Genomic DNA, 26,684 nt, shown 5'->3' with positions numbered 1-26,684 from the left:
GCTGCACTAACATCCTCCTCTAAGCAAAGTTCCTGGCTGAAATACCCTAACACAGCGCACAAATCTGTAATACTTGCTCCTACAGATAGACTTCCAACACTTTCTTGTCTCACACCTCTTTCTATTGCATGTTCTCTTTACAGCCTTTTATTTTCCTCATGATACTCATAACTGTTTTGCCAATTTCCTTACAATTGTTCCTTATAATGCTGCCAAAAGTGACTCACTCAGCTCCTTTCAACCCCTTTGAAAATACCTTTCAAACATACTGCTTCTCAAACCCATCAGTAAATCTACATTTAAATGTATATTTAAAACTCATTGCTAACCAAAATATTTCTTTCCAGTGTTGTGTCTAAAATGGTCTGTGTGGGGTGAGAAGTATCTTTATTCTCTGTTCCATTTAGGCCAGACCCACATGTGGAGTTCAAATGAAGAAGTTATTCTAGATTTCCTAGGCTGGATAGTTTTGATCCTTTTTTGTTTTGATTGATTTGATTTGATTTCATTGCTTGAATTTAAATAATAGATTTGATTGAGGATTGTTGGTTGCTGAGGGCTTTTTTGAGTGGGTGCTGTGAAGCTGTGGTGGTGTGACAAGGCAGCAAGGAAGTGCTGTGAGTAAGGCCCTGAAGGGAGGGTGTGAACCTCTTGGAACTGAGCCACGAGTGGTTGCTTCAGAAATCCTCCCTGAAAAGAGAGAGATCCAAACCCTCCTGTGGCTGTGAAGGTGCCCTGAGTCACTGGTGCAAGAGGGTGCAGTTGGGAAGCTCAGGAGGAAGGTCAGGGAGCAGTGGGGAACCCTAATTTAAACACCTCCTGCTCTTCCCTGTGGTGATCTTTATCTGCAAAAGGAGTGTAATTGTCCCTGCTAGAGGGGAACTGTAATACAGATTCAGAAAAGTTGCCTGGCAGCCTAACTGCAGTTGAAGGCAGAGGGCATTGCATCATCTTGTGGACCAAGGAAGCTGCTGGTCCCACCTGAGACTTGAGAAATTAATACATCTGCTGGGAAGGAATATTCAAAAACCTACCAGTCTTGGCCAGAGCTTGTCCTTCTGAGTGTGAAGATGCCATGTTAACGATTGGTTCTGGACTGCCACAAAGTTACATAATTTATTAGTCTGAACTAATATTTTTATAAATTTTTATCGTTATATTTTCATGTTAGAACTCCCAGGAGTTTGCTTTTCCAGGTTACTTAGGCCCCAGAGAAATACCAAAGCACTGATTTGGTAGGTTTTCTGATTTTATTTTTGTAAATACAGAGGTACAAATTCAAGTCTGGGCTTTAGTTTTAGTTGAGGTTGTTTTGGTGGAAGTGAGCTGTTCCCAGGTTTTTTAGCCTTGTTATTGGTGTGATCTGAAATCACAGTGTGTTCACTTGTTTCTAGTCTTTTAGGTGAAGTTACTAAATCTATTCTTGTCTTTTTCTTGCAGTAATGAATGTTATAACAATTGAAGACTATAAGAGCACATATTGGCCAAAGTTGGACAGTGCCATAGATCAGCTTTTAACTCAGAGTCCTGGTGACTACATCCCTATCTCCTATGAACAAATATACAGGTAAGGAAATACTTTAAATGCTACGTAACTTATTTTGTCTTTAAAAGGAAATGTTTATTTGATGTTATTATCTATGCATATGTCATATTTTGTACCTTTGAGGAGACAGATGGGAAAGTCATGTGAAATACAGTACTGTTTAAATGGTTAGAGTGAATAATAGATACATATCTTGACATACCATGTTAACAGGAGTAAATGCTAAAGAACTAAAATGCAGAAATGCTGAAGACACTAATACTAAAATAAACCCCATCACAGTTGCTTAGTGTAATGTCCTAGGAAATGTATTAGAGACTCAACATCCTTTTTCCAAAGAAATTGGCATGGTAAGCAGTTGACTTAATCAAAAGGCTTCTTTATGATAGCTAATAGGGACCAATTTGGTGTGGTTGATGTGCAGAAGGAAATAGAAGCACTTGATGCCAAGGTCCCTTGATGTAAATTGTCATTTGTGTGTTTTGCCTCAGGTGTTCTGGTGTGTTTTCCCCTTGCAAAGTTCCAGGCAGTTTGAAGGACACTCCTTTGGATCTCCATTCTTGTCTGGAAAGCTTGGGCTGTAGTTGTCTTGGAGCTGCAGTTTGGTTTGAAAGGGACCTAACCACACAGCAGAACTGCCCTTCAGGCTAAACTAGTGCTCAGTATGGGGATGGTGGGGGGTTTGCTTCCCATCACACTGCTGCTCCAAACCAAAAAGCTAAATGCTATAGAGACCTGGCAGTTTCTTAAGAGATGAACTAAAATGGAGATGTTTGTTCTGTGGGTGGCAGCTATTCAGGGTGTTGGTGAACAGGATGGAAAGTGGGTGACTGCTCTGGATTTACTGCCCAAGATGCTGTTAAAACCCCTGGCCCTTGCACAACTGTGGCACTGCTGTCTTGGTTTTCTTCACCAATGTTGTCCTCTGTGGAATAATGATGGCAGCTCCAGTCACTGATGGCAAGTCTTAGAGACTTTCAGCTCTGTTATCTCATGGCCACTTGCTCTTAGCCACTTTTTCTCTGCAGTTTAAAACTTTGGATTAAGAAAGGCAGGTGTTCAGTTTTACCCCTTAGTTCCCATTGAAAACTTCAAGAAACTTCCTCTTTCCTCTGCAAACTTTTGGAACTGCTTTTATCAGGACTCAGAGATCAATCATCATGTGTATAAATAATTGAGATGGCTGTTTGAATTAAGAGAGCCAGCTTTAGTGTAAGTAATCAGAATCATTTCCCAGCTTGAAATCCCCAATGTGCAAACAGTCTGCAGTAAGAGATCTCTCAAAAGTGATCTCTGATAATGAGTAGGTGTGCAAAGTTAATGGTTTAATTATACGTAGTTATGGTTTGCAGATAACTGGACTTTAGCCTTGTCATCTTTCTACTCCTCAAAAGTTTTATTTACTGAAGGAATACTGGGTTTTGAGTTTCTCCTGGATAACCCCCCTTTACATCTGGTGCACTTGGTGCAGGACTGTAATGATGCATGGGTATCTGTTGGATATATTTTACTATTACCAAAGCTAAAGATTCTCCATAATTTAGCTTTACTGGTAAAGCTGGGGTGTCAGTTTTCTTTTAAATATTATGTCTGGGGTTGTAATTACTCTGCCACAGCCTCTTCCAACCTGGAGATTGATTTTGGTTTTTTAACAATATTTTTAGACTGTTCCTTTGATTGACAATCTGGACGAGATAGATTGACAAGGGAAGTATAATTGATTGGTTTTTTAAAATGAATTTAATAACAATGTTTGCTTAGAGTATTTTTGAGAGTCTGTAGCAGACTTGGAGTTTAGATCTCTGCTTCTAAGCCAGTTCTTTAGTCTGAAAAATGAAATGTTTCTTGAAGTGGTTCAAACAGTTACACATATTTTCTTTTCTGAAACTGACATGAGAATACAGTAGTATTCTTGGTCATCTTTGTGCTGACTAAAGGAATCAAGTTTTCCATAATGCAAACTCAAAACACATTATTAGATACCCAAATATTTGGGTATTTGCTATATTTGACATGGTCACTGATAGCTGTAGGTGTTTGCTCCCCAGCATTGAGAGCTGGGAGATAACTTCCAAGGTGTGTATGCAGGTACTTACCATGGACCAGTTTATCTGTAAAGTATCAAAGTGTCATTCGTGTCTGTGTTCAACTGGGTCCAAAGCCTGCCTTTGCATAGTCACTTCCACTTCTAAAAGGGTTGGATAAATTGGCAGAGAGGTGTGAAGGAAGATGAGGAAACCATGAGCAGCTAAGTTGTCCTTCTGGCAGTCTCCACTGCCTCCCAGGCGCAGTGCAGTTTTCTGTTCCTCAGGAGAGCTTGGATATTCATCCACTGCTTACCCTCTTAATGTGCTTTTTGGCATTTCCTTTTCCTAAGGTGTTTGGTTATGTTAAAGAACTAACAAGCTTGTGACTTCTTTTGGGTAATAACCGGGCAAGGATGATTCACAGAATTAGCCCACAATCAGGAACTGAAAACAGGATCTCAGAATGGAGAAGGAACCTCTAAGTAGAAGTGTTCAAATCAAATGTAAACACGCCCTGTGTATACATTGGAAGACTGGTGTTTGACTACAGAACATGTTGCAGAAATAGAGGCAGCAGTAGTGTGTGTAACATTAAGGAGAAGTGTACTTTAAATATCAGTTGCATACAAATAAAGCAGTCAGCTTGTGGAAGTGGCTGTGTACTGGTTAGCTGTGGAGCAAACAAATGTGTGGCCATTTGCTGTGGTTACCCAGCTGGCTGATTTTGTAAGAGAGCACAAAAATCAGTCTCACTTTTCTCATCAGTGTTTCTCTCTTTGATCCAAACCAAACTGCTCTTAGCAAAAAGCATTATACCAAAATATCTTTTGCATTTGCATGTTTCAGTATAGGATCTGCTATTGGTAGACTTGATATGAAAGAAAAAGAATGACCTTGCCTGATAATATATAAATAATAGCAAACTAGAAATACTCAGTATTTTAAAAATATAATAATATGAGAGGTGTAGGGTGTCTTTTGGTTTTTAACACATAACATAGTTCACCAAATAAGCAGACTTTTGCCATCTTTGTAGTTTGCCTGTTTTTGTGCCATCTTCTCATTAGAGAATTGGAGAGTCATAGTTCCCCTACAGAGATACAGTGTAAGTGTCCCATAGCTTTGGGCTTTTGAGGCCATTTAAAGCCTGCAGAATTCAAGGCTGGGGTCTGACCTCCCTGAAAACCAGTTGTTTCCACATGTCTGAAGAGCAGTCTCTGGCCTAAATTGCTTGCTGTCCCAGTTCTTGGTACAGAGGAGTGGAGAAGGGAGCAGAACAGAGTTGTTACTTACCCAGGATACCAGGTGAAGTCTCCCTGGGCCTCTTGGATTTGGCAGCTACATTTTGAAATGCTGACTGAGGAGTAAAAGCTGCTTGGTACAGATGAATGTTGGTGTTAGTCCTGACAGTGATGACTACTCCAATAACATCTTGCTGAAAATAATAAATGTATTTGTTTTACAGCTTCTGTAAATATGTCTTCAATGAATAGCCTTGTTTTGCAGATGTTATATTGCAGTATGAAAGCAATAAAGTGTTCTTAAGAATCAAAGGTGGCACTGAAGACCAAAGGTGGCACTGAAGACATAATACAGCAAAGCCATAGAATGCAGAATTAGTTTTATTGCCCTTTTTCTGCATCTTTCTTTGTTATGAAAGTGTACAATTTTCTTAGAATTTAAGTAACAAAGAATGGAAAAGGGTGCTTGGGTCTGTAACTGTAGAACTTCTGCCATTTTTTTTAACACTACCATGGTTTTGATGCTACTTCTATGCTACTTGTCAGCATTCCCCTTCTTTTAGTGAGGGTTTTGCCCTAGAATATTCATAGAATTGTTAAACCTGCTTATTTTAATGGAGACTTCATTCACAAAGGAGAGACAAAAGCAGAAGTAGGAGTGTGCTGTTGACAGAATTGTCCTGGCTGTTTTGAATGCACTGCAAGAGAGCTCATTGTAAGTTAAAATGAAGTTGGGGAGGGGGAATGGGATGGACACCCTGGAGCCTCCAGGGGAGCCCTAAGAGCCTGCTGGAGCTCATTCCAACCTTAGGACTGTATTTAAAAGTTCAACAATCATTCAATTAACTCTATAATCCTTTAAATTAAAACTTGAACAAAATGTTTTGAAGTCTGTTACCCTTCATTGCAAACTGTTGTAAGTTCATTGTTTGTTCCTATATTTGTTTCTGCAGTTGTGTGTATAAGTGTGTATGCCAGCAGCATTCGGAACAGATGTATAGTGACCTAATAAAAAAGATAACTAACCACTTAGAGAGAGTCTCAAAGGAGCTGCAGGTAAGAAGCTGCACAATCTAATTCTCTCTTTCCTGGGATCTGTGATTATATCAGTATGTAGGTGGCCCGTGAAGGGGATTGCTATTATGAATGATTTACATTAACTTACAAAATTGTCAACTACTTCACTCACCAATGGGCTGTCAGACTGAAAACCAACTACCAGATCCAAAGGTTTGGCGCTTCCAGACCTTGGAGATCTCAACCATGTGGAGGGCCGTGTCTAAACCTAAATATATGATATAGAATGGGGAATGGGAAATCTTAAGTATAATCTGGGATGTAAATACCTCAGAGTGATCTGAGAACCTGAGATAAATGTCTGCCATTCCTGTGTAAATGTGTAGAAACTGTTTATGGTTCTTGTGCAGCCAAAAGCAGCACAAAAGGGAAAATCTAAATGAAAAAATTTAAGTGAGTTAAATATAGATTGTTAAGTATAAGCTAAGAATTAATGCATTTGGAGTTCTGTTACAGCTTATTCTGCATTTTTCTTGCCTATCTGTAGATGTCAGTGGTTTACAGCAGTCCTAATATATATAGCTTGTATATCTCTATCCTTCTCTGCATCTTACTTGTGTATCCATGGTTGTTTTCACATGTGTTCCTTGTTGAACATTCCTTTTAGACTAGAATCTCCAGCTATGTACTTGAAATTGTCATTGTTGTAGCAGCAGCACTGCTTGATTTTTTTCCCTGAAGCTTTTTTCACTTCCATAGCTGATGTTTGAGTTCTGTACTGATTTGCAGTGCATGAAGTAGAGAAGCCAAATACAAAGAAACCCTAAACTACAGCAGCTTCTTCAGTACTTCTAACACATTGATAACTAATTTAGGTCAGCTCAAAACAGTCTTAATGCTCTAACTGCATCAGATATTCCTGGCTAAACGTGCATTCCCAAAACACATAGCACTGTGATCTCTCTGATGTCCTTCTTGTTGCACTGTTTTCCTCTTGTGGCTTTCCTTATAAAGAAATTTAATAGGCATGGTGTTTGCTAGGTTCTTTCTTCTTTTCTCTTTTATGGTCTCTTTATTCCTTACGGAGTGACAGCCTCAGTGTTCTGTAAAAATTGCTTGGAGCTGGTGAATGTAGTATTTAAAATAAAGCCTTCCCTTGCTTCTGCTGAGCTGGTGCAGCCTGTGCATTTTTTCTTCTGTTTGTGAGAACTATGAATCATTTCAGCTATACAGGTTTGGCCAGTTCTTCTGATATATCCCATGGTAATACATGGCTTTAGTATGATTTGAATTTGGGAATACCCCAAATTCTTTACTTGCTAATCCTTGACTATTTTCTCCTAAGTCCCAAAACTGAGGCAGCTGATTTTAAAGTTTGCTTTAGCACATATGAGCCCAAATACTTCTGCCTAAAAACAAGGCTGCCTTCTGAAAATCAGCTTGTTAAAAGAATAATTGAGACAACTGTTTAATGCAATCTTAGCCTTGCAAAAGCTCCCTTATGTGGGTTAGACACACCTGTAATATAACACAATACCATCCTTGAGTGCATCATGTGGGTTTTGTCTGACGTGTGAACATGACTTTTAGATGACAAATGGATCTTTTTGAGCTGCTGGAGGTAAAGCTCTCACGTGCCTTAAAAAATTATTCTGTAAAGAAACTGTTTTAGCTGTGGGTTGTGAAATTTACTCTTAAGAAATTACTACAATATGTTTTATTATTCTGATACTTCTTTGATCTTAGTACATTTTGGTGACATTCAGTCACCCAGAATTTATGTTGAAAATGCAGTTCTAGATCTTTACCCTAGCAACAATAGCAAATTACTTTGTAAATGTTGGTTGCTTGTAAGTTTCTGGTTCTCACAGGCAAACAATGAAAAAAACCTGTGTATGTGAATCCTTTTAATGCACAGTTTGTGGTGTTTTGCTTTTTGACATAATCTCATTCCCCTGCCAACAACATTTAAGAGTTCTGTTTATTTGGCAAGTTATGACTTGATGCAAGTTTTTGGTTTTTAATGTTCAGAGATGCAAAAGTAGCCCAGTAGAAGCAGGAATGTTGGTGTGTGTAAGGAAACAGATAGAAACTGAAATGGCAGCCAAATGCAATGTCTTTCTCTGGACAGGGCAGCACTTGCCTTGCAAAGCAGTGTAACAGTTAATGGCAAGTGGGCTGCAGAGTGTCTGCATGTAACCAGCATGCTGGAGCAAGCTGTCTCCTACAGGAACCACTCATCAACAGCCAAACCAGTAAAACCCAGATACCAAACAGTAAAAGTGGGAGCACTCAGGGGACTGGTCCGACTTGCTCTTGCATGGATTTAGTCTTAATAGAGTTTGGTTTCTCTCTTCGGGGCATTACTTCAGGAACTCCTTATTTATTTATTTATTTATTTATTTATTTATTTATTTATTTATTGCCCCCCTCCCTGTGTGTGTAGCCCTGTGCTTGCCTGGCCAAAGCTGGAGCCAGCAGAGTGATAGACACTCCTGTGTCCTGAGCTGGGTGTCCTGTGCGTGCTGGGACACTCAGAACAAACCCTGGTCATCCCGTGTTGTTCTGCTTTTCCACACTGTGCGGCAGCTTCCGTGCTGTAGGTGTTTGTTGCCCTGTGTGTTCCTGAGGGATTGTTTCACAGCTTTTCAGCTCGAGAGAGATACTGTCAGTGGTGGCAGAGGCCACAGGAAACGTGGCTGGGCTGGTGTATTTCTGCCTGTTGGACATTGGGTGAAGAGCAGTGAGCAGTGCTTGCTGAGTAATGGTACATTTAGTTGAGATGAATTGCTTGTCACCAGGCTGATTTGGGGCCTCCTGGATGCCAAGCCATTTCCAGCTCCCTCATTACTGTATCAGTCAATTAATGATCCCCTCTTCAGACTGCTATGCAGAGACTCACAGCAAGGATTGCTTTTCCTTCCTGCAGCTGATGTCTGACCAGCTTCTCTGCATTAGTTAAGACAGAGTTTTACCATGTGGACTTTCAGTAATTGAGAATTCAATCTCCTTAATTCCTGAGCTGATTGGAATTTTGGATTTTGTCAGCTTAAAAAAAAAGTGTTGCTGTAGAAAACACAAATTAACTTGTTTCCTGTTGTCTTGAGGTCTGTGAAGCCTGTAGCATGCAGGTGATTTTTCTAAGATGCTTTATTTGGAAACATTTCACTGGTAATGGACATGGTTCATTATGCTGTGGTTTAAAATAATGTCATCTGTTTTTGTGGGTAATTGCTGAGTCATTCAGATGTATGAGGTAGGGTGGATGCACAAACATATGCTTTCAAATTAAATACATCTCTTTAAAATGAGTAAAACTGTATTTGCATTAGGCACTGGTGTTTCTGGCTTAATTTATTCTTATGCACTCTGATAAAGTAATTTAAAATCAAGCACTTTACCCATTAGCACTTCAGCAAAAGATGCTGGAAAGTGCTCAAACCATTGGCAGTCAAAATGCACTGTGCCTTTGAGCCTGCTTGTTACAAATGTAGCTTTTTTGTGCAGGTGCAGAGCAATATTTTCCTTTTAGTTAGAATAGACTCAGTGCTTCCTTTTTGAAATGATTGAGGGCTGGAAACCATTTATTTGTCATGTTGCACCTTTTGTTTATCTAGAGGAGAGAGAAAAGGGGATCTGTTGTTTTCTGTTTGTGGTGGGGTTTTTTATGATGATGAATTAGATTTTTTTAATAATGAACATGACTGCATTGAGGAGTCACTGGTGTTGGTAGATGATTTGCATGTCTGCTGTTTGGCCCCCAGGACCTGCAGGTTTATAGTCTTTGTTGTGCAATGCCAGAAAGGTTTCCTGCCTGATATTAATCGTTACAACTTCTCAGCCTTTTGTCTTGGCTCTCAAACCAGTCAGTACAGTGTATGAAAGTATTGTCCCCCTTGCTGTTTCCTTGGGAGAATGTGTATGGGAGTCAGATGTCCTGAGTGAGGGCTTTAAGGTTCTCAGAGAACCCTGGTAAAGGTATCAGCAAAAGCAGATTTAATATTAAAGTGAATTTATTGCTGTGAGTTTCACTGAACTGAATCAGGTCTCATATGGATGATTTGAACTCAGATGGTAGAAACCAGAAGTGTTATGAATGTTTGTATCTCTGTGTGTGGACATCAAAAAGGTGGCTTTTGACTTGAAATAGTAGGGGTGACCATATTGCCAGAATTGCCATTAAAAATGACAAAACCATCTGCAAGTTAAGCTGAGAGGAGCATCTTTGTTTGCAGCTTTTTGGAAAGGCTTGTTTATCTCTGCAGCTCTGTTTATCTGTTTTGTCACACCACACTGGGGCTGCAGACCTTGATGCAATTACAGGAAGATACAAGGAAGTACAGCACAAATGAATCTAGATTTCATAGAAAAGCTTCTGAAGGTTTCTTACTGCTACGCAGCTTTGATGGTCTTTAGAGACAATGCCTTTTTGTTTTACAAGCATGTAGAATGGGAATGGAACATGGCCCACACCTGCTAACCTGCTGTAAGACACTTACATGAGAAAATATCATGAGGCTTTGAACAGCTTTGAGTGCAGGCTTGATGAGGAAGACACAGTCTTTGAATCAGTTGTGCTTTGGTTTGATGTCTGTTTTTTGTAAAATGTTTTAATAATACCAATGTCTAGTGAGGTAGACCTGGGCATCACATACATTGCAAGGCAAGGTAAACAAATTATATTTTCTTGAGAAAGAACAAAGAGTGGTTTAGAAGATTCAGACCACTTACATGAATAACAGGTTAATTTGTGTAGTCATAGCCATTCTCCCTTTTCACTTGGCAGGCGTGGGAGGGATGCTGCAGCATATGTGCTGGCATTTTGGCAGGGAGCATATTCCCAGGAAAACGGAGCTGCCCATTCACCATAGGAATGTAAGCTCTACTACACATACTGCTGGTTGTGCCAGACAGCTCTTCATAAACAGATTAACTTTGTGTTCCTCAGGCACAGAACTGTTGTCTGTTTCTTTCTTGTGAGCTGTTTCTGAGTTGTTTTGAGCCAGCAGCTGCCTTCTGATTTCATATGTTCAATTTAAGAATGATATTGAGACTGGCTTCCAAGTTAAAAAAAACCCCGTATCTTTTTCAGATACATAGTTTGTTGCCCACAAATGCCTTGAAATGCCTAGATATTAGATTTCAAATAATGACAGGGTAATTTAGTACACAGGATCTCCAGCTGCTCATTTTGTTTGACTGTGTCTTGTATGTAGTCCTTTCCCAAATGTGTTTTCTTGTTACTTCTCATTTCTGTTGGTGCTGAGATGTCCACCGTGGTGTCTAAGGAGATGAAATTGTGTCTTGAACATCAGCTTTGAAACAGCAGCCATAATAGTTTATTCTAAGAAGCAGTTGATGCACAACCAAGCTGAAGATGTTAAGCAAATGCAACTGCATCACAGTTTGAGAAATCCAGCCAAACATTCAAAGCTCCTGTGAGCAGACACACAATACAATTGTTACTGGAAAACTGTTCTTAACCCTACAAGTGGTAGATAAGAGCAAACGCAGGAGAGGATTTAAACTGCCTGTATTGAGTGTTTTAAAAAATCCCCAAACAATCCAAAAAACCAACAAACTTACAAAAAAATACCATCCCCAACCCCCTGAATTGACAATTTGATGGGATTCAGGATGAGGAGTGAAGGAATGAGGGATTCACTTCTTTCCTGGAAAACCTTAAGCTAGGAGTGTGTATTTTGTATATTTGAATACCTTCTGTAATACATCCCTCAGGTAAGATAGGAGTGGGTTTAAACTCTTAATAGTTGCTGGGGAGTTGTAAGAAGTAAATGTCAGGCTTAATTCTGCCCCATGCCTTGTAATTTAAACAGCTGAATGTATGCATTCTCTTTTTCTAGACTAGAACCAGGAGTAAATAGTGTCAGCCAAAGCAGGTTTTTTTGGTTTTTTTCTTTTAATAGCTATATCTGAATAAGTGTAGATTTTAAATTCAAGTTGGGCTGTAATGATGGCCACTTAATATAAAAATCTTAGCAACTTCTGTTTACTCATGAATTTGTTGCCATGTGCTGCTTTTTAGTTTACAAAATTCAAATAGCTTTATATAAAACTATTCCAGCTCCAGTTACTGTCCTATAAATGTGAATGTAGACATGTGGAGAAAGATCCTGTGCTGAAGCAAATAATTGATTTCAGTCTGGCAGTTTGGAGCAGCTGTACAGTAACACTGTGATGAACAGAAAACAGATGGTTCTGTTTTCCCCACACAGATTATTACAGTAATTCATAGATGAGCTGTGAAAATACTATTATTGATTTCTCTTTGGCTTGGGTATTTTGGTTGTTTACAAGTCAAGTTTTAGTTGAGCAGGGTTTGATTGTCAAGCTTGCTTTTTTTTGTTGTTGTCCGTTGCTGTTACGGTCTTGGCTCTTTGAGCTTGAGATGAAACACTATCAGGAGAATAAAATGGAAAAGTGACATGTCATGCTGATAAAGCAGACACCACCATAATTTCTGCATTGCAGAGGTTAAAACCAAGGCCTGATACCTGCCTGATACTAGTGAGGCACTTCCTCCAAAGCCATCAGCCTCTCTTAGCTTTTTTTTTTGTCTTTATCCGGAGCAGTTGTTTTCCACTTGATTGCAAGGCAAAGTGGTGGTTGACAGCTCCCAGGTATCCTTCCATTAGAGGCTCCTGAGGTCATTCTCAGATGTTGCCCTCATAAACAGCCTCCCTTACTGTGACACCTTTGGGAGCTGAGCTAGCACAGTTCTCATCTGCAGAGGGGAAAAAGATATCAGTGCTTACATACCCTGTCAAAAGTGTGGCACACATTGCCTGGGACTGGGATTAAAACTCCACTGCCCAGACAGCTTCTGACTAGTTTTTCTTGTTGGCTTTATTGTTGTTTTGTTTTTTAAATGAAAATGGCAATCTATCAGTGAGAGAAGAGTGGTGCCGTGGGTCAGGCTATGGTCTTCTTTTGTCTGATGTGTTCTTTCAAGTAGAATTTTCCTTTTTCTTTAATCTTAGAAGCTGTATACAAATCAGAGGGTATAACCATATGTAAAGTTGAGGTTAAAAAGGAGTGAAGCAGGAATACATACTGCTTAGAATGCAGATTTTATTGCATGTTATTTGCAACAAATTGTATATGTAGCTATATATGAAAGGGAGTCCTTGGAGCTCATAGCCACTTTTATACGTTGTTGGCATTTTTGAACTAAAATTTGTTTGGCCACCCCTGAGAACTGCATTTGCAATAAGATTAAAACCTTATGATCAAAATGAGGAATAACCATATATAGCCTTTGGCAACTGCATATGGAATAATACTCTTTCTTCCTTTGCCAGTTTTGCTTTCCTTTCTGAGCTGTCTGCTCTGTATTGGTGTTTGCTGTGAAAATTATCCACGTGTTCATTAAGTGTATTAAGAAGGGGAGCAAAAGAAGCTATTTTAAGGGGGAAAAAACCTCCTAAATTTAGAATACTTCTTAGAGCAAAATATCAACATAAATTTTAACTATTTTCTTAGGGCTGCTGTTAATGTTCATACAAAGGTTGAAAAATGTTTGTGATGATAGCTGTAAGTTCTGATAAGGTGGTTGAGCTGCAGCTAAGCCTTGAGTGTTTCTTGTGCCACAGATGCTTTGGGTTTAGGAAAATCTTTGAACTTGTTTTCTTGCAAGGTTCCAGTTACTGCTATATTCTCCACCTTCTTTTGGGTTGGTGCTGTCAGAGGGGAAAGCCGTGCAGGGGAAGAGAAGTTTTGCTTCTCTTTGGCAAGCAACACTTTACCCTTGGGTTTGTATAGGTGTATCTGTATATGTGAGCAGTAGGAACTCAGGCAGCCACCCAGCCCCTCTGGAAAGACCAAAGCAGGGGGTGGGCCAGAGGTGGGGCAGTGTAAGGGGGAGGATTGGGGTAGAGAAGGGAATAGTGAAGGAAGACATTGCTGTAGCTCCACTTCCAGCTGTAGGTGTCTAAGTGCACTTCTGGATGCTCCAGTGCAGCTCCCCTGCAGGCCTCCAAATGGATTTTGTAGCAGAAACAGTGCTTAGTGCTTCCTGTTCTTCTGGTTCTCTTCTCAATTTAACTTCACCTGCTGCTGAACAGATCTTTTAAGCTTCCTTATCCCCTTCTTTGGGAAATAGGGTATTGTAGCCAGAAAATAGCACATTCAGGTTTTGTGTAGCCGAGTTTAGGTTGAGGCTCCAGGGGGATGCCGTGTGCTGGAGCACGGCTCGATTTCCACAGGCCTAACCTGGAGCATGAGCCCTGAATGCAGAATTCTCTCTGAAGATGTTGCTTCTTTGTGAAGTTGAACCCCCTGAGCACTTGCCTTGCCTGAGGTGACCCAACAGTGACTTAGAAAGGTTTTCTGTGGAGGGCAGCATTCCCTGGAGCAGGAGGATGTGCCTCTCAACAGCTCAGCTGCAAAGCAGCCACTTAACGCCACCCTGCTCTGGTGGAGTGAAAGCTCAGGGGGGTGGGAGCACACACTGAGGCACTTATGCACATTTGGTTATGGATTCTGGGCATGACAGTTGGTGCTTTCAAAACAAACCTCTGGTCTTTAAAAAGGAGTGGTTTTATTTGCATATGCTAAATGTCAGCTTGTTACATGCTCACTTGATTTCTTATTGAATGGACCTTGTGCTGGGCACTGATGTATAGTCCTAGGAAAACCTGGTTACTGAGGGGAGTTTGGTTTTGGTGGAGGGTTTTAGAGCAGAAACTCTGGAATGATGTGTGGCTTGCTTTGTGTGAACCTAGTGTATCAAATCCTTTGTAGTTGTTTGAGTTTGCTGTGAAAGCATAGCCCATGCTGTTCCAGATCTTTCTCTTGTTCAAATTACAACCTGACTTTTACGGTTTTTTGCAGGCCAGCCCTCCAGATCTCTATATTGAAAGATTTAACGTAGCTCTCGGACAGTATATGGGAGCATTGCAGAGCATTGTGCCTCTTTTCATATATATGGTAAGTTTTAGAAAATTCTTTTAAAATAAGTATGTCCATACACAAGATACTGACTGAAAATGAAAAGAATAAAATGCAGCTATAATAACTAATGACATGTAAAACTTATGATTCGTGCCTAGTTTTGGTGGCTGCCTAACAATACTGATCAAATTGTATGGGGAGAGGAAGGGAAAGCCATGCTTTTTAAATGCAGAGTTTTGCAGTTTGAGATTTGCCCTAATACTTCTTTCCTGGGAGTGGGGAGAATGGTTTTGATTTTAAAGGGAAAAAAGCCATCTCAAATAGTTCATTATTTATATCTTTTTGTACAGACATCATTTATTGACTTGTTGAAGTTTGGCTTCTTAGTTTGGTCAGGTTGTGGAGATGATTATTTTTTGCTCTCAAATAGTTCAGATTCAGAAAAAAATGGAAGAAATGTGGCTTGGAAATGTCTTCATCATTTGATAAAGCAATTCAGAGTGTTGGATGGATGATGCCAAAATAATGTTCATAGCACTGTCAGGTGTACTTGGAGTGGTTAAGAAACCAATAATTTGCATCCTTTTTGTTAAAGTATCAAAACTTTTATTGCCTTTTTTTTGTGGTAATGAATAACTTAAGTTTGAGATTTGTCCTTCTCCCAGAAACTGTCCTTGTTTTGGCATCACTTAGAAATGAAAAAAAGAAAAAAAAAAGGATTAAATAAACCTCAGACTCTTCAAAGTTTTTCTCATTGGTAATTTCACAGAGTTTGGGAATCAGGAGCCTTTAGGAGACTCTCCTCTGTCTCAGTGAATTTAGATAACTTGCTACAGTATTTTGGCATTGTATTACCATACAGATTAGTTGCATTAAAAGACGAATTTGTTTTTCTTGACCTTGATGTCTTCTAATCTGCCCTTTTACCTGGTTCTGTTACCTGTTAGTTCCTCTTGCTGCCAAAAGGAATGCTGACTTGGCTCAGCTGTACAGCTGGTTTAGAATGCTAATGGCATATTGGCTGTCATACTTTTTCACTGAAATAATTTCAGTGTTGTGTGTGATGTGGGAAATATCTCTAGAGAAGTCAGTGTGGAAAATGGGTTTCTTAGTTTTTTCTGTGTGTTTTTGGAAGTACTTTTATGTACAGGTACTCTTAGAATCTTACATTGTAGTGTCTAACCAAGTTTTCTCATACAGCAATAACAGTTTCCTCTCTTTGGTCCAAAAGTACAATTGAAAAACAACTGCAAGAGGTGAAAGCCTAATTACAGTCTAAATTACAGCTTTGCAGTTCCTTTAATAGATACTTTTCAAAGCATTTTGAAGTGGACCAAGTTGTTAAACTCTGCCTTTATGTCAGAGGTGAGGAGAGGCTTTCCATTTCTGTGATTGCTTTAATCAGGGGTTTCCAAGGCTGTTGAGTTGCTCTTGAGGACTTTGTTCTGAAGGGATAATTATATTGCTGCTTAGGAAAACTTTTAATATGCATTTAAATATTTTTAAAATCTATGAAGCTGAGGAAAAACTAAAGTTTTTATGTAGAACTGGAATATGGCATAATACTTTGTCTTAGTCCTGTGTGTCTTAAAAGCAGCAGCAGCACTTTTTTTTCTGATCCATACCAAAGAAGGAAAGGTGATTTCTTACCTGGGTGTGTATGGTGACCAGGAGGTGTTTCCAAGCTTATCAGGAGGGGACTGACCTTGCAACTGAGGGAGTTTTCTTTTTCCTTCTTCTGCTGGGGCCATTTTTTTTTTTCACGTGGCGATGGATTTTTTTCAGTCTTAAACTGCTGCAGCAGATTTGTCAGAAAAGCATGGAGGCCAAAAGACTCTCTGAGATTCTGTGGGTTTAGGCTTCTTCAGAAGTTCAGGGATGTAACTGAAGGTAAAGCAAATGAAACTGAAGTTAGCTTCATACACAGTACTTTGTTCCTTGCAGAAAACAGTTTTGTAAATTTAAGTGAGATTATTCTAGGTGCTTAGAGATTGTACATATCACAGTGTGCTACACACATGAATAAAAAATATTTCCACTTGAATAAAAAATAAAATTTAGAGGATATATTTTTCTTATAGAATCTAACTTTTTCATTTTACTTTGAGATATAGCTGAAAATCTGTTATGTTATATGAGCCTAACATTTGTGAGCACTGTGCTTTTGGGATGGTTACAATTTTTCGTTGCATCCAAAATATTGTTATTCCTACTGAGTGGTATTTCATTTTGTTGCTTATCAGCTAGAGGGCATTTTGTGTGTGTCTATACACAAATATATGTGAGTATAGTGTGATAAGCACACCTATATACTGTGTTTTCTTCTTTCAAGTACTTATTGATCTCCTCTTAATATTACCTGAGTTTCATCTTGTAAGATTTGCCAGATGGCTTTATCATGAGGTGTTTTGTAGAATTAATGTTTGTATCATACCTGACTTTCTGAGTTACTCACATCTGGTTACCTTTTACATGTCAGTTAGACCTTTATGTGACTTGAGACATTTTTCAAGAAATATTGGCACAGTGTATAACTTACCACTGGTAGTGACAAGTGATACAGAAAATCTTCCTGATGTACCCCTAACAAAAACTGGGGAGGTGCCAGCTCTTCTGCTCTCTCCTTTTAGCACTGTGGGTTGGAAATTAAGTACTTCAGTTTGATGCTTTTTCACTGTGTATTTAGGCTCACAAAAGTGGAACATCTTTTTGGAAAGGTGTTTCCAAGTAAGCAAATATGAAGAGTATTTTACATTTCTTCTATGTTTGTACTGTCTGGCAACTGCCAGGTTGTGGGGGTTTTTGTTGCTTTTCTAGTAATGAAATTACTAGAATTAAAAGTTTAGGCTTTCCAGCCCCTGAGCAAAATGAAGCATCATAATTTGCACATCTTGTGCAAACTGGTTTAGGAAAATGTTCTGGTGAAAGGCTGTAGTGTGGTGTGTAGCTTAACATTTCCTTGAAGTGTATCTTCAGTTGCTGTGGGTTTCTGCTGCAGAGGCAATTCACCACTGACCAAAAGCATTACCAATAAGTGAGCCTGTTTCTAATTAGGATATTCTGCCTGCAGAGCCTTTCCCTCAATCTCTGTTCACAGGCCCAGGTGAGGGGAAACAACTGAGTCCTAGTCCTTGATTAAACCTCCACAGGCAGGACAAATTCAGGGTATCAGAGGGAACCATCAACAGCAAGTTTTGTAAATTTAATTTAAAAAAATCTTTTTAAGGGTGTTGTCCATCACTGCCACAAACTTAAACTACAGTAGGGGCATATATTCAGCCCTCAGATTGCCTTTGTTCTACCAGGCAATCTTTAATAAAGGTAAATAACTGCTTGAATGTTCTCTCACAGGTTTAAGGGTTTTCTGTCTGGACAGATTGCTACGGTATGTTTGTAGTTTTGGTAGTGGCTGAGAGAATGGGTTTCACACAAAAACATGGGGATTGCTCTGTGTTCTGAGAGTTCTGGTTTTGTAAAATCCTTTAGTAAATAGGAGAAAAACTTAGGTTCTTCTATGCTTTTAAATCTTCTCCCTTAAGATATCCCTTCTTCTAGTAAATATCTCAGATAAGTGTTCCCGTGGATTTTTTTTGAGTTGATTTTCTGTTAGATTGTCTGTTTAACTCTTTTACACCATTTGTCCAAATTAGTTAATTCAGCTGTTCTACTTCCAAGTTAGCTCTTTAATGTTAGGAGATTTATCTTGAAGCAAATTTCTCCCCCCAGCTTTTAAAACACCTCTATGAATAAGACACACTCAAGAAAGCTTGCTATTAATTGCAGGAAATGGAGAATTGATACCAAACAGACCATTAGGTATTGGGGCCCTTGAGGAACTCTGAATAGAATTATCTTTGAATTTCCCTCAAAGGGATGAATTCTTTATTAATGCTGAATTGGTCAAAGTAATGGAATCCTAAAAAAAATTATATAGTTCACTTTTGTGTAGTTTTGTATGCATCACTTATTTCCACAACTGATTCATTCTGAGTAGCTGTCCTCTGAGACTGTCAGTGAACCACAGAAGTGGATAGTTGTGCTGATGTTTTATTATTGTAAACCATCTATTTTAATAGTTTAATCACTTTTAGTAGTTGGAAAAAATATTTTCTTTTGTTGCAAACATGATGTCCAGCTGTATTTTAGTGTTACGAGAATTTACAAACTTTCTTAAAGTTCTAAAATGAAGTGTTTTTTATACAAGCTCTCCAGTCTGGATCAGTATGGGGGTATAGCTGTAGATACAGAAAATAAAATACATATGTATGGCTGTATGTAAGTAGGTTTGTCACCCATGTTTTTTTTGTTGTACAGGAATGTTCTATTTAGTTTAAATGCAGTAACCAAAGAAACACTTTACAGGTGAGATATTCTACAGCTTTAATATTCTGAACTGGTTTTATTCAGGGAGAAAAAATAAGTTTCCTTTATTTGCTATTATGAGAAACAAACTTGAAAACTTCTGTCTTATTTTCCAGAATAAATTTTACATAGAAACCAAGCTAAACAGAGACTTAAAAGATGACCTTATAAAGCTGTTTACGGAACATGTTGCAGAAAAGCACATTTACAACCTAATGCGTAAGTAGAGCTGTTGAATTCTTCTTATAGTGGAAGCCTAGAGAGCCACAATGCTTTCAGATACTGTGAAGATCCAAAGCAAATAGGGATAAAATGCTAAATATTAGTGAACTTCAATGCTTTAAGGCATGAGGAAATGTGACACGCCTCAGCTTATTTATTTCAGAAATCTGACTTTGTATGATGTAATGTTTTGCTTGAGATCTGGGAGAACCAATATTTATTTTCCCTTGTGACTTGTGATTATGGCAGAATGAGTGTTTTATTGTTCTGTTGTTTGTGCTGATACTTTTCAACTTCATTATCTAAATACTGGCAGGTGTCATTAAGAAGGTGGTGTGGTCAAAGAACTGTGTTACCTCTGTGGTTATTGTCATGATGTGCTGGAGTGCTGCTGTGGGTGGTGAGCTGTAGAATGCTGCCAGCAGTTTGTCTCTTGGGTTAATGGGTTAATGCAAATATAATGTGCTGCAAGTGCTAGCCACAGGATCACTGAATGGGAAGTGTGACTCCTGTGGTGAGCCACAGTGTTTGTGTGAAACCTGCCCCCCCTGGGAGGGTTTGTGTGAGCACAGGGAGCTGCTGCTGGCCTGCTTGGCCCCTCAGAAGGGTGGCTAGCCAAGCATTGGAGCAGTGGGAGTGGAGTTTACTGCTCCTTTTGTCTTTGTTTGGGTAGCAATGCCCTGCTCTTTCCGGGCAAGGGCTGGGGGAAAGGAGCTTGGCTGTTGTTTCAGGCTCACTGAGAGGTGACTTCCTGGGTGAGGGGTGAGTGACCAGGCTAGCTACAAGGTCAGGGAGCCTTGGAGCCTTACAGGGATGGGAGAGCACCACCTCTGATGAGGTGTTGTTCTTGACATCTGGTAAAGTGACACTAGCAGCAGATCACATCACATTAAAAATAGCAGAACAATGAGAAATGCCCAGCCATGGGTCTGATGTTTTATTTTGTGCTAAAGAGAATTACTGGTATGAAATGTGGTAAGATGATTGCTGCAACAAGATCATGGAAAATTTAACTGATAATTGCCTTAAAATGTTTGCATTTTTCAGGCAAAGAATTTTTTTTCCAGTGGCAAGGCAAAGATGTAACAGTGGATAAACCTCTGACAAAGGTGATGTCAGATGTGTGGTTGCTAAGTAATTAACTTTCTGCAGTGATAATAGCAGAATCAAATAGAAATTGCAGATGAACTGCTGAAAGGAAAAGACCCGTGGTGTTGTGTGTGTGTGGAATCAGAAATACTTTTCCCTAGCTCTGTTAAATGCAGAAGTAAAATGGAAAAAAAAAAAAAAGAAAAATAATGGTAAGCTGTCTGTGTAGCTGTATATGAAGTCTCTTGTTTAATGGGCAAGAGGTTCATTTCCTTGGGTTCATTTTATTCTGACCATGGGTTTATTAAAGCTAAGTTACTTGGGTTTTATCTCCCTCCTAAGTAAGATGATAAATACTGACAGGCATGAACTCCTAGCTGTGATCTGATTTAATTAAATCTTGCATAAGAGGATCTATAATTTGAGTTAAAGTATGCCTAAATAAAATTTGAAATTTGCTAACAAGTTCTTGGGAAATAATTGAAGATACATTGCACATGATGTAGTACTGCAAATGTGCTGAAAAACTTCTAGTATTGGGGTTTTTTTCTGCCTTTCTCAGCTGTTTTTTCTAGCTTCCTGAAATTCAAACCAAAATAGATGAGTAGTACCTTGCTTTTTGGAAATGTAAGTGCTCTATGAAAATAAAATGCAAGTCAGTGTTTGTAACTTACTTTGCTTCTCAATATCACTGTGTAGTGCTCTTTGTTGATACTTGATACAGATTTGGTTCAGCAAAAAAGTGTTTTTCGATTGTGAGGGTAAAAAAGTACAGTTGTGAAGGGGGATACTTTGGAAATTAAAGTAAAGGAAGTTGTGATTGGTATGGAGAAATGGAATCCTGGGGCTGTTTTTTAGAGATGCTGCAACTGCCACTTCAGTGAGAGGAAGCATGCCTTCCCTCTGTATGAAAATAAAATCAAATTACAAAATTAGTTTAATCCATTTGTGATCTAGACTTGGAGGGTCAGAGTAACATCTGCTCTCTCTCCTGAAATTTGTTGCTATGTTTGTACAAAGTGGATTTTGTTTATAGTACCTTGTCATTCTCTCAGAGCCTGGAAGCTGGCATTTCTATTTGAAGCTGTGTTCAGGAAGGACTGTGAGTACATTTCAGGTTCATTTGATTTTTGAAAAAGTTTCTGCTACACTTCAGAAAGAGAGGGGGGAGAAGCCAGAAGAGCAGTGCAGCCCCAGTCTCTTCCTTGGCATTGGATCTCACTCAGATTCCCCCAGGCTGAGTCCCCTGGTTCCTGTTCTGGATACTGGGAGGCAGGAAGGTGTCTCCTGTCTCTGTGCTGGGAGCACTTCTCTGAGCACTTGGTTTGCAAAAATTGGAGTGATCAAGGTGTCAGTTCATTACTTACAGAGGAAATACTGCCTAAGTGAACATTACTTTGGCAAATTTTTCCTGTACCAGTTTGGTTCCATTTGGGGTTTGATAGTTTTTTTTTTTTTTTTTTTAAAGCACTTGACTATCTGGAGGACTTCTCATTAGTTAAAGTAAATACATAATAAAACCCCACAATACACAGATCCATGAACACAGCTGTTTGTGAAACACTTTTACACTCACACATTTATCAAGTCAGTGCTCTTCAAATTAAAGTGGGTACATTTGAGCTAAGTGAATATAACCTGATTGTTTTCTTTACAAAGCCAAAGCTGGCTCTTGCTGATAAGACTCCTGCATTCAATGGCTTGGGAGAAGTTGCTGTGTGCTGAACTGCTTAACTGAGTGTAACAAGCAAAGATACAGCATCTTATTTACAGGCAGCTTCAGAAGTGAGTGTGGAAGGGGGAGAAGGTGCAGATAATATCCCCATGTCACTAGGGAAAGGGGTGGTGGAGAATGTCGTTTTTGTTCCTGCTACAGTCCTGCATGAGGTGACTTGTAAGCAGAAAAACTCAGAAATAGGTTTATTTTCTCCTTATGCAGCCACTGTTTCTTCTGATAGTCCTGCAGTGTAATGTCTGTGCCCTGGAAATACCCTGCCTGTTTATTCTGCACAAAAATGGCAGTTACTGTGGGGAAGTGAATAGCAGCTCCTGAAACTCTCTACTTCTGGTACTTGCAGAAGGTAAAATTCAATGGCAGAGTATTGCGAGTAACTGCCACTCCTCTGCCTCTGGATATTGGCAGCTTAGTGCCCAAACCAAGCTTGCTTTTGAATCTTAACAAAAGAGGAAAAGCCATTAAGAGCATAGTGTTGTATCTCCTTGGTGGAGAGATCACTTGGGTTTAAATTACAAGACTTTGCAAGCATTCCTGTTCTCTTCCTGAAAACTGAAGAAAGGAATGCTAGACTGTAATCCTGCTCTGGGAGGTCAGTGATGTTCCCATACTAAAAAAAAAGACAACAGAAAGAACAGAAAGTTATCTAGTCATAGAGGTGAAAGCTATTTTAGAGGACAGTCTTCCTCTTTGCTGTAGTACTTCAGCCATTTATATCTGTGTGTGTAGGGCTGTTTCTTGCCTTACATGTTCCTGTTTTGAGTTCAAGAAGTTGGGTCGTCCTAAAAAAACATCTGCCTACACTTTTGTATAGTAGTTACTCAACTGGGTAGTCAGGTGAAATTTATCAGAGGGAAAATAGCTTTGTGCAGCACTTTTGATTTTGTTCTTGTCACCTGGGGTAATTACAGAATTAGCCACTGAAGCCTGAGCACACAGAGTGGTTACTGTGTGTGGATTCTAACGGCATGTGGGCAGTTGCAGAATATAAGTCTTTATGTCAGTGCCTGTGTGAGTTCAGAGCTAAAACCCAGTGTAAAAATACATCACATATGTTTGCCAAAGTAGAAGTTTTTCTCATGGTCTCCAAGAACAAGTTCTTTGAAAAAAGTCAGGAGGAGGGAGACCACTCACAGCCCACTCCATTATGTTTTCAGTTTCTCGTTAGTTACAGAGGAAGTCTTTTCTCTGAAGATCTTTATATATGACAGCTTTGTTTCTTTCTAGTTAGGTCACTTGGAGTCAGATGAGGGGAAGAGATCTTGTTGTTCCATTTTCTTTTTTTTTTTGGTTTTTTTTTTTGGGTTTTTTTTTTGTTGTTGTTGTTTTTTTGGTGGAAGTGTATTAAAGTTCAATAGAAGGGCTTATGTTGGAAAGTTCAGTAGAAGGGTTTATGTTGGAAAAGCTTTTCTCTTTATAAAAACAGGAATGATATTTCCACTGCATTGCTGCTTTCTAAAAAGTACCAGAAAAGTTAAACCGAACATTAACAGCTATTTAACAATGAAATTGTCCAGCTTTTTGATTCAGCAGGTAGAAATGCAAAATGCAATGCAGAATTATAGAGAATGGATCTGTTATATCTGTTAGAGGCTGATGAATGCAGCAGGGAGGACATTGCCTGGGCAGGGATTCTCCTGTTGCTGTGCAGTGCCTCAGTTGGGGTGTTTGTGGCTCTGTGGGCACCCAGCCCTGTGTATTTAGCAGCTCTGTTTTGCTGTGCTGACCTCCCAAAGCCTGTTGATGTCAGTGAAGCAAGGGATCCTCCTCATCTCTTCAGCTGTGTGCTGCTTTGACAGAATGCCTTTCATTAGTAAGTGCCATGTCCAGCTTTTGTTTGGGAATACAGAACTCTGAGAGGAGCAGTGCAAAAGGCTGAGAGAAGGATTGTGATTGATGCCAAGTTCATGGCCTGACTCTACAGCTACAACAGAGACCACAGGGTTTGTTTTGATGTGTGCTGGGTGTTTTAATTCACTCCTCTTGCCTCACCCTTTGGCACAGATAGACAAGAAAAAGATGGATTGAATTGACATTCACCCTGTTTGAGGTGGCATTTCTTCTTCCCCCTCAATTTTGTCACCTTTCTCAAACAATCTGCACATGAGAAGCAACCTGTTACTGCCTTGATGCACAAACTGCAGAGAAAATGCCTGACAAGGGGAGAAAACACTGTCATGGTGTCTCAGGCTCTTGCACAGAGCATTGCCCCCAGCCTTTCTGTATGCTGCTGACATTGGAGAAGTTGTTCTTTGTGCTTTCATTTCCTTTAATGACTGTTTCATAAGGAAAATGATCTTGTTCTTGAATGTCTGTCCTGAGCTGCTTTTGACAGCAGTGCCTGGAGCATCATTATAGGTTTGGTGCAGCAGAACCACGAGCTTTTATCTGAGAGTTTGGGCTCTGTAGGAAGAGCTGGGGTTTCATTGCATGGTTTAGGCTATGTCTGCATCAATAAGTGGGGTGGTGTAAAGGGAGCAGATATGAAATGCCTCCCTGTTGGTGTTGAGGACACAGTGCTGACCTCTCCCTTTTTATTTCCTCCTTTGTCATGTCTGCTCCTTTGGACAGACAGGGACAGGGAGTAGCAGTTTGAGCACATCTGGTTTCATCTTGCCCAAAAGGAATTAAATATGCTCCAACACAGCTCTGTCATACCAACCAAGGAGCAGCAATGTGGGGATGATCAGTGAATTTGTTTCAAAATCACATTTCTAATCTAAACTAAAGCTTTAATATGGAACCTGCCCTCAGGAGTTTGAAATCATTATTCTTTTTGGTTTGGGATTCAGGGTGACTACTGTGATGACAGAAGCAATGTGTTTTAAAAATGTCTTTTTTGACTACTGAGGCCCTTTCCTTTTGCAATATATTGGATGTTACTCAGCCTTTAGACACTGCTTTGCTTTCTTCTTAAACTCTGAAAAGTTAGTATGAGAAGAAAATCTGCAGAACTCTACTGTGCCATGCTCATAAATTGTATTTCTTGCTTTTTAAGAATGAGACAGAAAAAAAGGGAGATTTATTTAAAGAAAAATTTAAAAAGGCAGAATTACTGGCCTGTGGAGTGACTGTCCTTAGAATAAGCATATGTGTCAGGATAGGTTAAAATCAAATTGGGTTTCTTCCTCAGGACCTTAAAAATGAAGCAAGGTAGTGGAAAACTAGGAGAAAATACCAGTTAATACCAGTGGGTTTGTGCCAGACTAAACCAGGGTGATTTCTGTTAGAATTCCTCTGAAACTAAAAGCTAATGTACTCTTTTCCTCAGCTATGAAGGTGTTGAGGTTCCAGCTTCTTACAGTAATTGAGTTGGGGGCAAGAGGGTTCTGTAGCAAAAAAGTCCTTTTTTTGAGATGTAGGGAAGGGATGCAGTTATTCTAAAGTTCTTCATTAAAAATATTTATAAATGAATTTTATGCATGTACAGGACTGTGAATTTCAGTATTTAATTTCTAACTTATTTTATGTTGGCAAATAGTTTAATCACTTCAAGTTTCCAATTCTAACCTTCAGCGTTTTCCTTCCTTCTTTTCTTCCAAATAATAATAGACACAGATAACTGATAGTGAAGATCAGCTGCAGTATTGTTCCACTTCTTTTCCAGCCATGGGGAATGTGCTGGGATGCTGCTGTTGCAGGAAAGTCAACCATTCCTTCAAAACTCTTGTCACATGAATGTCTCCCTTTCCTTAGACCTCAGCAGACACCTTTACACTCTGCAGGACTAACTAAGAGAGCTTTTGTAGCTGGTAATGTTTTATACCCTCTGTGCTCTGTAGATCTGATGGAATAATCAATATTTACACGCTCAGCAGTTCAAGGGGGCCATCACTAATATTGAAGTCACAGTTGTAATTTGACAGCTAAGGACTAAGTAATTGTGTTGTAACAATACTGGAGGCAGTCTGGGTTGTTAGCAAGTATTGTAGAACACATTCAAATTCTTTAAATAACAATCTACATGCAAATTTTGTCTCTGAACTAAACCTTTCATGAAAGAACTCTAGGCCATTTTAAAAACTTGCAGCTACATTTCTTATTTTCCTTGTTTCATGTTGATTGAGTTGCAGCACCTCAAATTAAGTTGGAAAATACAGTCTCAGGTAATGACCACCATGGTTAATCTTTCTTGGCAAAGAAATAGGAATAATATTATAATTTCAATAAGCCCTCATAAAATTATATATGTGAAAATACCACCCTATTTTCCAGTTATACAAGTCCAAAAGCATATATCTCTACATTTATAGCTTTGCTTTTCATATTTATTCTTTTTACAGCACTGAATATTTTCCATGTGATTAACACTCGGAATTTTTATTTTGTAGCATTTTTACTATGTACTTAATAAAGTTTTTGGTCTATGTAATGAATATTTTTAAAGTAAGCTGTGGCTTTATTAAATGCCTAGTGGAAAATGCATACTAATAAATTTTTTTTTATAGTTTTTTTTCCTGATATACATTTTAATTCATTAAAAACTTACAACTAATTTAAGTTGGTAAAAATTTATTTTCAGTTCTGTTTAG

General features: G+C 39.1%; 1 protein-coding gene across 2 annotated transcripts in view; it reads left to right on the top strand.

Annotated features, from left to right (window-relative positions):
- CACUL1 (CDK2 associated cullin domain 1) overlaps window positions 1-26,684 on the top strand; it is a 44,091-nt gene that overhangs the window by 5,055 nt on the left and 12,352 nt on the right. For both annotated transcript variants that reach the window (XM_084210437.1, XM_084210436.1), the window contains exons 2-5: window positions 1,441-1,567; window positions 5,768-5,870; window positions 14,685-14,780; window positions 19,223-19,325. In XM_084210437.1, coding sequence (XP_084066563.1) covers window positions 1,441-1,567; window positions 5,768-5,870; window positions 14,685-14,780; window positions 19,223-19,325 — 429 coding nt within the window. The remainder of the gene's footprint in view (window positions 1-1,440; window positions 1,568-5,767; window positions 5,871-14,684; window positions 14,781-19,222; window positions 19,326-26,684) is intronic.

The sequence above is a fragment of the Fringilla coelebs genome (genome assembly GCF_963513975.1).
Source record: "Fringilla coelebs genome assembly, chromosome: 8".
In the NCBI taxonomy this organism is placed as follows: domain Eukaryota; kingdom Metazoa; phylum Chordata; class Aves; order Passeriformes; family Fringillidae; genus Fringilla; species Fringilla coelebs.
The sequence above is the reverse complement of the archived record's forward strand: the minus strand, read 5'-3'. Positions and strand labels throughout refer to the sequence as shown.